Genomic DNA, 17,362 nt, shown 5'->3' on the forward strand with positions numbered 1-17,362 from the left:
AAAAACTGATATAAACAAGTAATATTATAAAAAGATGTTATTTTAAAATATTAATATTTAAGACATATGACACACAAAGACATGGGATTCTGAAACAAATCAGGATAGCTATATAATAAAGCTACATACTTACATTATTGGACATCATGATGGTGAGCAGTGATTTATTGTGGGAGTTGAAGGCCACATTAAGGGTTGTTGCTTGAACCATTATAAGAATAGCATGCAGGACTGCACAGCAGGGTTAAGGAAGAACATTTCAAATAGGTTTTCTGCACAACACTACTGAAGAGCAGTGACCCACGTATTTCCTATTTTACTTTCAAAGTTTGACAGGAAAGTTTCCATATTCCTGTAAACCAGACTTACAGCAAGACAATGCTTAAATGTATGTAATATATGTAAAGTGCTGTGTAGCATGTAATAATGATGCTAATTTTTCTTGTTCTAAAAGAACCCAGTGACATTAGTCGTGAGAAACATCAATACCATCTGAAGAAAAAATCTCAGGTAAAGATTCAGAATTAGCCTAAATATTTCAGAGAAAATAGGGAAAAATGGTAGGTAAGAATTCTAAATTCATTACCAAAACTACTGGACTGCAGTATCTCTTTAGATTCATAAATTCATTGTAAGATTATTTTACACTAAGAACATTTGCATTCTGTATATGCATGAGTTTATCACTTCACTGCAAGATAATATATTCAAGCTAGCTGCATTTAACATTCTGCTAAATAACAAAGCCCCACTGTCTTTAAGGCCCTGTGATCCAAAATACTCAAAATCAAATCAGAAATAAAAATTTTAATGAACTATCCAATTATAGTTTCTCATTTTATTATAGGTACACTATCATGAAGAGATTATTTTTTTTTAAGCAGGTGGTACTGGCGATCTTACTTTTCAAGTAAAGGAAGACTGATTTAGGAATACTACCAATTTTTCAAATATATTAAAATAAAATAAATCAGAGCAATTACACTGCAATTTAACTTTTTCAAAATTTTTTCAAAAAATTTATCAAGTATTAATATCAAAGAAAATTATCAAAGAAAAAGGATACAGACATATAGCACTGCCATGAAGAAGTGAGGAATCACACCTATGTGAGCTCTTTTTCTTTCCTTAGGTTCTGTAGCTGTCCAATAAAGAGCATCCAAAATATCTTGTCCAAATGAAGAAATCAGACGATCAGCCACCTAAACAAGAACAACTTTACTGCCTTTTACTGCCTACCTTTCTCTCCAGCACTTCAGTATGCCCAGTTCAAGAATATTTCAAACTAAAAGTACAGCTCAAGCTAAGAAAGGTTTCACATATATATCACTTTTGATCTCTTACTTATTTCATTTTATCTCTGGATTTCACAGCAATACCCTTCCTTCTGTATATTAAGCAGTTTATTTTTCCTTTCAAACTTATTATCTGCAACAGTATTTGGAATAAATAATATATTGCTATCTTAGATGCTTTCTTGAAAGATACTAAAATACAGTTCAAACCTCAGCCTTTGATAAATCAGTATTTGTGTTGTATCATATAATTTAAAATGTTTTTCTCCATCTCTCTGGGTTTAATGGAAAAAAAACCCCAACAATAAAAAGTGAATTTCAGATGACAGGGAACATTAGCTTACAGGTACAAAAAGCCTGAAATTAGACTTGGCTCTACTGCTTTCTATATACTGAAGGATATACTTAATGCAAATGTCTACATAAAGCAGAATTCAAAATTAAAAGTACTATAACAAAAAAATAAGCAATCAAGAAGACTTGAAAGTCTGCCAGAAAGGGAAAATATGTTGAAAAAACAACAAGTACCTGGAGTATAATCCAAAGAATATACACACAAATAGGAAAAAAACCCTCTAGCAGTAATTCCAAAGATAGAAAGCATATGGACAGCATTTTGAACTTGTAATTTAATACCACAGCATGAAAGGTCATGGGGAGTTCCACCAGTTCCCAACATTTCATCAGCAGCAAACATATAAAACTGAAAATCATTACATGGAAGAAAATTTTTTTCTGCCTATACACTGCAGTTCAATAATTTTAAAACCAAGCTGCACAGGACAACAAAACCAGAACTTCAAAAATTAAACTTGGCACATGTCTGGCTAAGAAAAAAAGCTATCTCTCATTGCTTTCTAATTGAACCAAATGGAAACAGTTAAAGATTAAAAACTGATTATCTCTACTTAAGACAGACAAAGAATATTTTCTCTTAGTGTCTTTCTTTAAAATAACATTTTTGGACATGTTAAATCAACATGTAGCAGTACATAAGCAGGTGCACAATGTCCCTGCAAATACTGATCCTACTAAATAGGAAGTTCTTGGGACAACACAAACCTAGACTTCAGATAATTTCCTGACTTTTTAAATTAAATAGTTCTTGAGATAAAGACACTGAAGTGAGGAAAGTTGTAGTTCTGACACTATTACTGAAAGAAGTTTCCTAAAATATGAAAATTGAACTAAACGAAAATTTTACAGGATGCCTCAAGTAAATGTACAATGTGCTGCACTCTAAGAATCACCTATGAAATGAAATGAAATGAACAAGGCCATGAGCTGATGAATTATCATAAATCTGAAGCTGCCAACCCCATCAGTTTGAGAGATATTTACAGTGGCACTGTTTTCGGCTTTTAGATTTTGTAAATTGAGATTGTCTGCATTATTTGGTTCCTGCTCATTGTGATGACCCATTGAGTAATTACACCTGGTGTAGTAACACCAGCTGTAGAAACTTAAGAGTTTGGTAAGTTTTTGTTCACAATATTGTGAGGGTTTTAATAGATAAAATGGTGGCTTTGCTTTCCTTTCTATTTAAGCAGTCCTTGGTTCTTTGCTGAAAGGATAGAAAATATTAAAACCCAGCACACAATATTGTTGCTTGCTTTTCCAAATATGACTTACCTAAACCCTACATGCCGGCTCCAGGCTCCAGCAGAATTCCATGGTGAGTGCTGTCACCAGCGTAACGCACACTGGGGCTTCACAAGGAGCAGGAGCCGGTGGGTCTGAATCTAAAAAAGAAAAGTGTCATTTAAGCCAAATGTGCTGAATGCTCCCCTTAGCCTGTCAGTTGGGGGCATTCAGCACATAATTTGAAGACTTTGCATTCCTCATATCTGTCCAGGACAATACTCCCTGGACTTGCCAACAGCCGAAAACATTAGGACATTGTAAACATCTCTGTTGTTCGGTGATTTACTAGACTAAAAAGATCTTCCTTATTTTAAAAACTTGGGACAGTATGTAAAGCATATTGCTTAAAAAAGAGCATATTAAGAATTCTTTAAAAAGAATTGCTTGCATCACTAGCAAAGACTTTTAATAAAAATAGCCAAAGTAGTCTAAGCAAGCCAGTATTCAAACTGTTGAAAGCTGACTATCAACCAAGTCTTTCAGTGGGATACCATGAACATTTTCTGCCAATATTGCTGCAACCTGTCATGGTAAAAAAGCCCCTTAAAAACACACACTCTGCTTGGCATGCTGGGTTTCATAAGACACCATGGAAATTAAGTACTGCTTCCAAATTCAAAGTCTAATGTAATTTTTCTAATAACCATGAGTAGTAACAAACTTCCCCCTTTCCTAAAAGAAAAAAACTCATGCAGCACTTTTCTTAGTTAAAACACACAATTTTGGTTCTGTCAAACACAGCAAAGTAATTAAATTCCTCATTCCAAACAGAATGGCACACAGCTTTCAATTCACAGCAAACATTACAGTATTGATTCAAATTACATGGTAAGCACATAAAGCTGAAAAAGTACAGCAATATGTGATTTGAAGTAGTCTTGAAATAAAGAGAAAACAGTATTTTAAGCACATAGATTTATTTACTAAGTGATAATCTCTCATCAATTATGGAACTATATATGGACAAGTATTTCCCCACACAACTAAAATCTAGATAGTAACTCAGTGCCAATTTAATACTTGTACATATTTTCCAGCAAATGTAAAATCAAAAGCAACAAGACCCTTGTGAATAAATAACTGGGGTGGCTTGTATAGTATTTTATTTTGCTTAGTATAACAAAGTGTGTTCCTTATGCAATATCTTCATATTTCCTTAGGAAAGAACAAATGCCTTCAGACAAAATATTCAGATTTTGGAGAATGTAACCCTGTTTCAGCAGTCTTCAAACAAACGTACAACAGATGTTCAAATAAGGATTAATATATCATTCAGAAATCCCAGAACCCTAGCAGAGTAACTTTTGTGTACAAAGCTCTGATTGATTCTAAGAGGCTGTATTCCTACTATGTCTATATTTGCAGGATGGAGATAAGATTGTGCCCATGAAAACATTATTTACTTTGTGAAACATTGATCATAGAAGTACAATTAAAAATCTTATACTTTACATTAATAGCAAAAGATAAATTGTTTTTCTTAACAGAATTTATCTTACCTCCCAAAACAGAATTTCTTTTTCTACATTCATTCATTCACCTCAAAGGTTTGTTTCTGCTAGCCAGGACTGAGGTAAAGCTTTAACATGTGTCCTTGCATACAATGAAAGCTATTATCTCCATAATGATGAATTAAAACCCTAATTCCATATTTTCTATTATCCTCATTCTCTGCTCTCTCTCAGGATCTTGCCATTATTTCAAATCAACGCTTTATACTTTTCTTGGCAAGTTCAAAATCTCATTCATTTCCTGGAATTTCATAAGACACTTCTCTTACTTCCATTTCTCAAGTTTCTTGCTATGAAATTGATTAAAATAAGCTCCACAAATTAGGCATTATGAAATAGTATCTAAAACCTTATTATTCACAAACTTGTCTCAGTGCATCTGTGCTTATTATCTTAGGTATGAGCAGATTTGTAAGAATACCAGATGTGCCACATTCTAAGTAAATACTGGAACACGAAGTATTTTAGATAGCCTGACAAAAGTATGCTTCATATTCTGATGTCAACATTCTTACCTCAAGCATGTTATAGATGATGTAGAGCTTTATGACAGACTGTCCCCTTATCAGATGATACATCATAGAGTAGTCAACATAGTGCATCATGAAGTAGCAGATGACCAGTATAACTCCTTTGAGCATGTCACATACCTGAGCAGGTTGTAGCAAACGTCTGTCACTGAAACACAAAGGGCAAAAAGTTCCACTAAATGTCATATACCCACAAAATATAGATGTTACTAAATGAATATGAATTTACAGAACCTGTTCACCATGGATATATTTTAATGTAGTTTATTATGCCTCCTCCCCTGCCCCTAACTCCAACACCATGACTATGACACACATTTATAGATCACACTCACGAATAGGATCACAGTCTCTTATTAGCCACATTCCTGTAATTAAAACACTGTATTTGTTGAGAGTTCCCACTTTTTAATAACCTTCTGTATGCATGCCCTTGGTTTCTATTTTACCTTCCCACTTCCACACAATTCTATGATTTTGACTTCCTCAGGTACAGAAATTGTATTCACCATGATCAAAAAGATACGAAGCAGTCATCTTCAATTTCAGTATAATGAACCAGATGCTGAGGAACAGGTTGTAAATTCTGTATCTTCATTTAGGTCTAAGCTCTGCAGCAGTAAATGCAAACAATTTGACATCAGAGCTGGAGGTTGATTGTAAACCAAATGCAGAAGTTTTCCATGAGTAACCCAGGAGACTAAAGGAATCATTACACAATTTCTTCCTAGTAAAACTACAGGAAAAAAATAGCTTTATCTCAATTGCCACAACAGTATACATAAGCGTAGTGAAATTGCAAGGCCATATTCACCTACCCATTTATTTAGTTTAGTATTAATAAGATGCAAAGCAGTTAAAAAGCCTTTAAATTACATCAAAAGGTTGAGAATTAAATATAAAAAAGGAGGAAATAATTTCTATTAAATAAATTTAATTTTTTAAATACATTTAAATGCTTTTACATTAATGTTTCAATGAGTTGCAAGCGATTAGCAGAATTCAAGTAATGAATTTTCAGCTTCTGTATTCTTAAATCAGTAGCTCATCTAGTGATTAGGCAATGTTCCCATGAACTGGTAACATATTTAGAAAAAAAATTAAGAGTTATCTTGTAAAAATGTAGCCCATTTGTAAAAAAACACCCAAACAGTTACTTATGATCTCTGGAGTAGTTCTACAGACCCTGCAGAGAAATCTAAAATCCCTGCTACCTCACTCATTCTATTTAAATCACACCTGGTGTGTTATCATTTGGGTTTCTTTGTTTTCTTTCATTCAAAAGAAAATCGTCCTGAAAACAACATTCACACTTTATATCACTCCTGGAACCACAAAATGACACTCCACAAAGGGCTACTAGGTTGTGCTCTTGCTGGAAGTTATGAGCAAGAAAGTTTCCAGAACTCTCAGATTTACAGTATTACACTTTGAACAGAGAGCAACTAGTCCTTTAATTATATAGTTTTTACTGCATAAGCTCTATTAAAAACAATTACATTCTAAATAAAAGAATTCAACCTGGTCCAGCATACCAGAAATGGGCTTTCTCTCCCTAAGAGACATTTTCTTGCTTTCAGAAGTCCTCCAGTAACAAACAATCTTCACACCGTATCTTATTTCAGCCTAAGTCCTTGACAAAATGCCTCAGTGAATTTTCTTCCTTTTTTCAGCCCACAAACTGACTTTTAACTGCAAATACCAATTGAAAAACTTAAAGAAAACCGAATGTGTACCTTTTGCCCACTGCTTAAAAAGCCTATGACTGTTTTTGCATGACACACAAAAAATGCACCCATCCCAACCTGTAAAATCACACTTTGAAAATTTACTGCCTTATTTAATTACATCTGACTTAAATTATTACAGCTATTAAAATATAATAGTATATATTGAAATATTTACAAGACTTGAACAAGCCCAAGATTACGATTACTGTTCATATGCTGAGTAACAGCATATTCCTTTTTCTCCAATCTACTTCCACTTTGGAAGTGTATTCAGTCATTTCTGTACAAGTTTCCCAGCCAACACTTAAACTCTGAAATTCAGTTGGGATACAGTCATAAAGGTACTATTATGCCAGAACAGTAAAACCAGGCCTTAGCACATGTAAAAGAGAATCAGAATTTACTACTCAGAATAGCAGCATTTTCATTCTTCCAGCCAACAACTACCTCATCATTAAAGAAATAGTGAGTACCTGGTAGAGAAAACCTGATGAACAAGAGACACCCACTTTAAAATCTCATTCACATTCTCTTAAAAGTTTAAGGTACCACTTTTAACACTAGAATGGTCTCTTACTGAAATGCACTAATGAGTAGAATCTGTCTATGAAGCTTTTGAAGCAGTCCAGAAAGATTGTCAAAGGAAAATGCTTTGATGGGCACGAGTCATTACAGACTGAGAATATCACGTCAAAGGTTTTCTGGCTTACAAGTAGCATCAAAGATGCTCAACCACCAGTCACAAGCTGCAGATGTTCTGTCATGATAACTCTATCACTCTTCTGCTTGTGTTCATCTGACTACACTCAAGCAAAATCAGCTCAGGAGAAGCCAATATAAATACATACATAAACCATAACAGGGCATTACAAATTCTGAGAAGAGACTACATAAAACCAGGAGCACAGCTGCTCTTCTAAAGGTGGTCTCAACTCTGAAAACTGTCTCAGGAGACTAACTTTGTATGAAGCTGTATACAAACTTGCATCTTATAAAAGAATTTGAAAATGTGCTGTGTACAGAAGAAACTTCATTATCACTGAAATTCAATTTAAAAGCTACCCTAAAGAGTCAGATCAACTATTCTTGATTGCTGTGCTTTACAGGAATTAAACTTTTGTAGAACAGATCCCATTCAAATAATGTTTTTAGAGAATTTCAGAATCATTTAGGTTGGAAAAGACCTTTCAGATAATTGAGTCCACCTGTTAACTTATCACTGCCAAGTCCATCATTAAACCATACTCTACGCATCTTTTAAGTATCTCCTGGGATGGTGATTCCACCACTCCCCTGAGCAGCAGCCTGTTCCATTGCTTTACAATCATTTTGGTGAAGTAATTTTTCCTAATATCCAATCTAAACCTCCCCTGGCACAACCTGAAGTCCTCTTGTCCTACATCTCAGTTGACTTAGTTTAGTTTCTCAGCAGTCTGTATATCTATGGAAAAAATGCAATAAACAATATTTTTCTGTAATTTTAATTAAAAATACAATCTATCAATGTTCTATTAAAAGTTCTGCATAACTTTTTGTGCTTCTCATTCACACAAGAAGCAGAAAAAACAGAAATGCTCTGACAACTTCAGAACAAGTGTCCTGGTTTGGGCTGGGACAGAGTGCCTTTTATATTTAGTAGCTGTTTTTTTTGGATTTAGTGTAAGAATGCTAATAACACACTGAATCAACCAAACACAGTTTTGGTTGTTGCTAAAAAGTACCCTGAGCAAAGGATTTTTCAGTGTCACCTAGTGAGGAGCTGCATAGAAGGCTGGCATTGAGTGTAGCGAGGACAGCATGTCCCAAACTGGTCAAAGGGATATTCCACACCACAGAGCATCACACCTGGTATATAAACTGGGAGAGTAACCCAGAATGGGGTCTATCATTGTTCAAGGACTGGTTGGGTACCAGGCATTGGCTGGTGGACAGCTCTGTCACTTGTTTCTCTTAGGATTCTGTTAGATTCTCTCCTTCTCGTTACTATTATCATATTTAGTATTATTATTAGCATATTTTGTTTCAATTATTAAATTGTTCTTATCTCAACCCATGAGCTTTACCATAACTTTCCAATTCCCTTCCCCACGGGTGGAAGATGAAAAGGAGTGAGTGGCTGCATGGTACTTAGTTGCCAGTTGGGACTAAACCACAACATCTTAGTCACAACAATATCTTCACAGTTTCAATTTCCTCAGTTTGATGATAGAAGTGCTGCCAGCATCTCAACCCTCTACTCAGTACAAGGGATTACAGCAAAATTAACTACAAAACACTGCTTTCTAGAAAGTAAGAAGATCCTACATTTAAAATAGATTCCAGCGTTTTTTCATTGTACACTAGAAAAGACCCTTTCATATTGACTAAACAAGTAATCTACAGTGTACCACTAATGCTTCCATGTTTCCAATTGAGAGATTAAACATGTCTCCTCCATAAATCCATAGAAGCATTTTTATTGTAGCAGAATCATATTCTGCTCTGGTTAATAACATTTTAAAAAGGATTTTGAGGTGTGGTTCTGCATATAATATAGAAAAGGGACAATTATTTCCTACAAAGAAAAGGAAATCAAGTAAATGGATAGTCTCATGATTTTGTCACCTTTTGGTGAATACACAGAACTGCAAAGCCTGCAGTAATGAAATGATGTAATCAGAGTTCAGTGAGATCTGACCACTGCAGTTTTAGTACACAATGAGGCACACAGTTCAATCTGTATTTGTCACAAATCATTCCTATCCTTTGCATTAAGCTGTTTAATACATATAAACACACACAGGCTGATGCGATTTCATGCCTGTCATAGCATCCCAGCATTCTGCATTCATTTTTCTCAAGATGTGTTTTTACTTATTGTCTCCAGTAACCACTCGGTGCCAACACTGAAAAGTACTTTCAGAACATCTTAAGTGCTGACTAATCAGCCCTCGTGATTAATATCATATCCAAACTCATACTGCTGTAGTCATGAACATTACGAGTACCACAGAATCTCAAAGAAACAAAATTAAAAGCTCACATTGGCCAAGCTATGACAACTAAAAAAAGCTAAAAAACAAATAAGAAAAACATAGAATAGTACTAGTAATTTCAATACCTCACTTGAAAATAGGGACCCAAGTTTTAAGAATTAGATATTACTGAGCTGATGTGATAATGTACAACTTTAGAAACCATTGAATGGAATATGAGACGCTGAAACAGCTTAGCTCACTTCCAAAACTTCACATTTTTACAGCTGTGCATGAAATATGACAGAATACAGACAGGAAGATTTCACAGGAAAATTACATGTGGGTCTTTTTTTCTCATGAATGACAAAATGAGAACAATAATTAAAGAGTCCTACAATGATACAACTTCAATCATTCTGGCAGCAAGGTAGCAAAGCAGTGGGCAGTAGAACTTTTCTGTAGAAAACAGTTAGTTTTTTCCTTCAAAGCTATCCCAGGCATAGTGATGCTACACAACTGAGTTAAATATTAACACTTGCCTCGCTTTATTGAACTCTGCTCTCCAAAGACAGTATCATGAGAGCCTTTGTCTCAGATGTAGTTCCCCTAATATCTTACCAGATTCCAGAAATAATGTTACATGGTTTCAAAATTTAGCTGAATATAATTTACCTTGCAATTTTCACACCTCAAACTAGTAAATAAAAAGGATCCAGAGCATCTGGACTGTCCTTCAAATGCACCTTATCATGATACATGATTTATATCTTTTCACCTAATTATTTTCTGCCATTATTTGAGCAACCTGGTTTAGTGGAACGTGTCTCTGCCTAAGGCATGGGGCTGGAACTGGTGATCTTTAAGGTCCCTTCCAACCGAAACAATTTAATGATGCTATGACTATTCCATTACTACTTCAAATATTTTTGCTTTAAGTCATGCTCTCTAAGATGCTCTTTACAGAACTGTACAAGTGGTTTCATTATGTTAAGTCTCAAGTTCCCACATTAGCTTTATAGGCTAGACTATCAAGAAATCAAATTTTAAAACTTCTTCAAACAGCCAAGTACCTTAATACTAAAGAGTAAGACTTATCCATTCTTTCTATCATCCACTAAGTAAAATCTTTACTATCAAAATATTGCTTTACTGTTACTACCACTGAATACACCAAAATGTTTAAACATGAAATGATCCTTCAATCTGCATGAATTTGGTGAAAATCCAAGCATTCCTTTAGAGATAAACTCTCTCAAACTGTAATGGTAACCAGCAAATTACAACAATACAGAAAAAAAAAAACCCACACAGAGACTTCACCATTCTACAGCATGTACTTAACAAGATGTTCAAACTCCTCAGCCTTTGGGATATTTATCATTACAACTACTAATTGACAGAAAATCCCCACTGAAACAAAGCCTTACTTCCCAAAATAACATAAACACAGAAATCCATACTTAAGGGGATATACAAGCTTATTATTTATTTTAACATAAAGTGAAGTGCAAGACATACTACTATACCTCCCTATTCCACCTCAGCATGCTTGTGCTTCAGCCTAGTCAGTTGTTAAAAAAGCAGAAGCATGCCATGCTCAATGCTTATCCTGCAGTATTTAAAGCACCTGAAAGTCAAACTATGGCAAAATTTCCACAATGCACTGACTAACATCAACCAGGAACTGAGCAAATCAGTGTTACAGGAAAAAACCCAACTTTTTACAACACAATAAAAATTAAGGGTTAATACTCATGCTCAAAATTTCCAATTTACGGTTTGTCAACCACGAGACAAATTTAGAAAGTGTAAATCCAAGTCTTTCCTCTGTTTAGAAAACCATTGGACCTGTGTATGTCCCCTCCCTTCAGAAAGCTAAAACCAAGCAAATTGCCTCACAAATAGAATAATTACACTGATATTCTATAAAATAAATTTAAATAGAGTGTTACCAAATATACTGGCTACCCACAAATTTGGATACGTTTTAGGAAAAACAACAATTTTTTTTTTCCAAGATGACTAGTGGCACTTGTAAAAAATTCTTTCTATTACAAAATCAAGTAAAACTTTTATCACAATCTACATAAAACACCTACCCAATGAAGAAAAATCTAATTTGAAAACCAGTGCTCATCTTAAGCAAAGTCAAGTGAAAGCTTAAGGAACTAGCTGAACTAGTATTCTGTGATTTTCAAGGTATTTCTATTTAACATCATAGTCAAACTGTCACGATACACATTTCACACAGTAGTTAGACTTCTGTCTCCATCTACTGGCTGAAAAGCATTAGGTTCCATCATCCACGGGGCTATGACTACACAGGTGGTCACACTACTGATCCTTAATGTTTGCTACTGAACAGCACGATGCATTTCACAGTACTTTCTCTTTAATAAATTAAAGAACCAAAGAAACTCAAAGCTTTAAAAGCATTGGAATCTACCCCACCAAAGTAATTTTTATTCCAACAGCTGTACAACTGAAGTTACTCAGCATCACGCAGAGTGTTATTAAAAATAAATCACAGTTTACCAATATTTGTCTTTAATATATTCAAAATTAAAGTAGCTAATGGACAAGATTGCTTAAGCAAGTGATTTCCAAGAAAACCAATATCGGTGTGTCAGGTATTTCCATAAGACTTATTGAAGCAGTTAACCATTTGCAACATGAAGTGCACCCTGAACAAAGAGAAATTTATTCTTGATATATAAAAAACATCTCACTTTGGCTGTTTCTGGTATGCTTTTCAGCAACTGACACTACAAAATGAACAATGCTTTCACTACATTGTGTAATCTGCAGACAAGTACACTTGGCTGTGTACTTAATTACTTTGGCATCCAACCCATATGCACTCTGAATATATTATTTTAAACTTAACTACACAGACTGTCACATGATATCATATGATTTCTTTATTTTTTTCTTACAGGCTTCCTGGTGCTCTTCAATTCTTCACTAGTTTGATTACATATGGTTTTCCAATCATATTTTAGAGTTGTTTGGGCTTTGATTGCTGTGTTAGTTTTTTTTTTAATCAACAAGAATTCAAGATTTTTTTCATTTGTTGATACAATTCACTGCATTTTAATTGGTTCCTTTAGTTTAGACTATTTAGTCTCATCCAAATAATTCAGACTACTCTAAACAATTACTCCTATGAAGTCAACACATACAAAATTTCCAATACTGATGTAATATACACAGTAATATAAAGATATGAATACACAGTCACTGTGAAAATGTTTTAGATAGATTTTTTCATCTTAATTACATACACATATATATATTTCAAAGCTTTTGTAAGAGTAATATTTCTATAAACACTGACACTTAAAAAATCCTTTTTATTTGGGTTTATTGTTCAGCTAATAATGCACTGAAGAAGTCTTTTAACATGTTACCAGTTAAATCACGTATTTACAGCAAACCTCTAACTGTATTATGCTATTATGCATTATCAATGCTAACATTTTCAAAAAGATAACCATTTAGGTTTATAATAATATATTTCAGTTATTGATATGGTGGTCTAGTTAAAGTTTTGCTTAGGTGTCTCTTCTTTCTCCATTTTACATCAAAGATACTTGCACGGAAACTGAACAATGGTGTCTTTATGTGTAGTTTTTACCTAACTCTCAATTCTTCAATATATCCTTCACAAAAGAACTGTGGTGTCATAAATTTCTAATTTTACATGAAGCACTAACAAAAAATATTACATTAACACATAAGGGTATATTTTCCTGTTCGCATAAGTAAAGATATAAGGGAAAATAAAATCCAAGCGAGGCTGTCTGAAGGATATACTTGCCCACATAAGTACACACTAAAATTTTTTTTAATGGACTGTGTGATCTATTGGAAATATTTTCCTACAACAATGCTCAAGTTTAGCTTCAGGAAAAGAAGCTATTTTGAGGTAATCTAATTTTCAGTTTGAGATTTTAAGAAGTGGTACACCATACATTATGCAGGACTTCACTGATGTAAAATTGTGATTATACAGACTGATAAGAAAAATATGTCCCAAATGTGGAATTCTAAGAAACTGAGAGCCAAGCTTGCCAAGATTAGGTGGCATTGCATTTCTCGAACAAAAGCCTCTACATGCACACAATACAGCACGAGACCATGCTAAGAATGAAACAAAACCAACCTTGCTGTTAGGCCCCGATGAGAGCTGTCTCAAAAAAAAAAAACAAAACAAAACAAAACGAGTTTTCAAATAAGTGACAACTACAATAAGCTTTCATTAAACTTTTATTTTTTAAATAACAGAATGAAATATAACTGAAGATAGTTAACATATGCTAGAGTGCTGTATTTTATTATGCATAGAATTATCTGTAAGTCTAATACTAAGACACCTAGCAAGGAACTTTCTGAACTCCCTAAGATTGAGGTTAAGCATTACAAAAAAACCTGCTTTAAGTACACAAAAAAATATAACTATGAAGCTGAGCGAAGCAGTACATAGAAGACACCTCAAAAAGCTTAAGGCACTATAAACTGAAGTACAGCAGGGGCTATAGTTTTTCCAAGACACCTTTTTTTAAAGTTGGCCAAATTGGTCTCTATAGGCACTCTGTGTGAAAAATGCTTTAAATCTAAGATAACTTATTTCCACAATGATGTGAAGTTACATAAGAAAATACACCTACCACATATAGCACCGAATCAATTAAATGTGTTTGTTATTAAAACTAAGTGTTGGTTTCTCCTTTGAGGTATGTTGGTTAATTTAGCTATACCACTCATTTGTAACAAGCCTTTTTACTGATTACCTGTAGGTGTGTGAATTTGGCTGAGAGCACAGAAGGAAAAAGAAAATCAGGATTTACTCACCAAGGAGGAATCCCTGTGACACCACATTCCATCCTATAAAGGAAGTGAAAGTGCTCTTCCCTTTGGTCTGATTTACAAGAAAGAAAGAAAGAAAAGGTTGTAATGTTGCTACACTATGCACTGTTATGGAAAGGAGAAAGGACTACTTGATCTGAGAGCATACAAAGAAAAAAATAAATATATCTTCCTTTTTTGGTTGGTAGAAAGCTACACATTTTGGTGGGCAGATGCACAACTTCCTAAGAACTTCAGGTGACAAAAGAAAGTTATGGATTTCATAGCTGAATTCCCCAGAGGGGAAAAAAAAAAAACAACAACTTGGGAGTAAGTGTGTAACAGAAGTTTGAATTTATTTAATAGCCGGATAATATGAACAAATAAATAATGTCCACAAGAAGAATGACACCATATTTGATTTTTTTATTCTTCCAGATATGCTTTATTTCTACAGCTTCTTTCCTGGAATAGCACTATTTATTTCCTACTGAAATACATGAATCTGTGAATTCACAGGAGGCCAATGGGAATTTTAAGATGTACATACATTATAGTTGAAGTTATTCATGTTATTGCTGACAGGACCTAAATTCACTTATTTCAGAGAGCAGAGTAAAAGAAAAATACAGAACAGGTATTTATCATCTATCTGTATCTACTTCCACGTGGAAGAATTCACAGGATGTTCTGAGTTGGAAGGGACCCACAAGGATCATTAAGTCCAACTCTTAAGTAAATGGCCTGCGTGGGGATTGGACCCACAACCATGGTGGCACTGGCGCCATGCTCTAGTTCCTGGTGGGATTCAGCTCCGGTCTGAGGCACTGGAGGAGCTGGGGCATGTGAGGGGTGGGTGGGTGGGTGCTGCTCACACAAAGCAGGATCTTGTTGAGATTCCACCATCCAGGTGATTTCCTCATCCCTGGACCCACTCCTGGCAGTAAGGGGTGGGGAACCCCTGCAGATGAGGTGTGTGGGAAGTCTCTTGTAAAGGTTTTGTCAATCTATGTTTACATGAAAGAAAATATATAATCTGCTACTGTATTTTCTTAAGAAAACTAGAATTTGGAAAAAAACCCCTCACTTTTCTACACAAATCCTTTCTTGCTTTGTGGAGATGTTGGAAAATGCCTTCAAACATAATTAAATTGGGAGTCTTATCAGAGTTTCACTAATTTGTAATTTTAGCTTTCATATCAGGGAGCTTTCCAAATAATACAGAAGAGCTTTCCCACATTCCCACATTGCCTTTTATTGGCATGCAACATATTTTCAAGAAAAATAGTAAGTTAGCTCTATGAAAGAGCTTCAAAATAGGCAGTGATATTAATCTACCCAGAACCTCTGAGTCTGAGGTATTGATAAAAAAAATTGTCTGAATTATAAAATGAAACTGTACCTTTCAACTTTGGGCAGAGTTAGTGTTAGGAGCCTGTCAGCAAGGACTCTAATTCAAACAGAACTCCACCAGGTCCACTCCTCTGTCTACCCTGGCACATACCTTGCTGGAACAATGAACCTTTTACGCTGTCAAAGAATGTTTTAATAAAGCGAGAATAGTCTACAAGATTCAAAGAGAGTAAGTTAGGAAAGTTCTTTTCTCGTCTCAAAAGAAAATACAGTAGAGCTCATTTTTTATAATTTCAAAAGATGTAATCTATGTAATCTAATTTTGCAAAGTGCTTGTTAATTTTTTTAAAAGCACCCTGCCACTTATAGAGCATAGACTAACGAAGTTGGATCTGCCAAAACTATCACCATGAGATGATTCAGCCTTTGCCAGTTTGATCTCAGTAATTAAACAAAGCAGTTTAATTCACTCAATGATAGAATCTTGGATTCTTCTGACTGAAGTTCATGAAGTTTTTAAAAAGATTGCTTTGTCAGGACCAATATAGCTCTGACAAAAACACAGAACTAAATTTGCTCAAAGGAAATATCAAGTGATAAGGAAGGATGACAGAAGTCAAACTGAAGTGCTTACACTGTCTAGGCAGAAAAAAGAAATTATTTTCTTTAAGATATATTGCCCTTTGTTTCCTTCCAGAACTCTGTAAAATTAATTATTACAACTTGTGGAAGAGGCTATAAGCCACTTCCCCTATATTTAATCACTTTGCATAATATACCATAGACAGGAATTAGCCCATTTATATAGAATGGTGTTTTATTGTTAAAAAAAAATAATGGGTAATATAATCTTTCTCTACACTGAAAAGAGAAGATAGAATTATGAGGAAATAAATAAAATGAAGAATAAACTGGAAGGGAAACAGAACACTCACTGCTCAATTACTCCACTGAGATATTGAGAGAAAACTTAAGATGAAGGGAGGAGCACTTTTATTTACTACACAGAATGGAATATGATGTGGCAGGTTCAAGTAACAGCTAGTCAATATTTATTTGATATTTGCAAGGAAGAACAAGCCAGAAGATAAACAGCCACCTGCTTTGTAAGTACCTTTTGTAATTGCAAATGTGTTTTACCTATTAAACTGTCTTTTGTTACAAATACATAAAAATGTATTTCCTGAGCTGGAAGATAATCACAAATATTTTTTGCTATAACAAATAAAATCAGCATAACTACAAAAACCAAGAAAACCCCCAAAAATTCGAAGTGCAGGCTCTGAATACTTGGAAATAAGAATTATTACATCTGAAGAAGTTCCATTACATACTATAAACATGAGTTGCAAAACTTTCAGTAAAAAGCCACAAACTTTAGAACATGAATGAATTAGATAAAGCCTCTGAACAAGTAGCAAACTAAATTCCAAATATATTGGAAGAAATTGTGAAGAAATTGCTTCAGAAGTTGTTACAAAAACAAAGACTTTT

The 17,362-nt window shown here is 34.3% G+C and overlaps 1 protein-coding gene across 2 annotated transcripts in view; it reads right to left on the bottom strand.

The window, feature by feature from the left end:
* Nucleotides 1–17,362, bottom strand: part of TAPT1 (transmembrane anterior posterior transformation 1) — a 49,605-nt gene that overhangs the window by 21,763 nt on the left and 10,480 nt on the right. The window contains exons 4-7 of one of the 2 annotated variants that reach the window (XM_021554431.3): nt 13,833–13,856; nt 4,966–5,128; nt 1,067–1,202; nt 134–231 (exon numbers count right to left, since the gene is read on the bottom strand). In XM_021554431.3, the coding sequence (XP_021410106.2) occupies nt 134–231; nt 1,067–1,202; nt 4,966–5,128; nt 13,833–13,856 (421 nt within the window). The remainder of the gene's footprint in view (nt 1–133; nt 232–1,066; nt 1,203–4,965; nt 5,129–13,832; nt 13,857–17,362) is intronic. The other variant, XM_021554432.3, reaches the window with a different exon arrangement.

The sequence above is a fragment of the Lonchura striata genome, chromosome 4 (assembly GCF_050655825.1).
Source record: "Lonchura striata isolate lonStrDom1 chromosome 4, ASM5065582v1, whole genome shotgun sequence".
Lineage (NCBI taxonomy): Eukaryota > Metazoa > Chordata > Aves > Passeriformes > Estrildidae > Lonchura > Lonchura striata.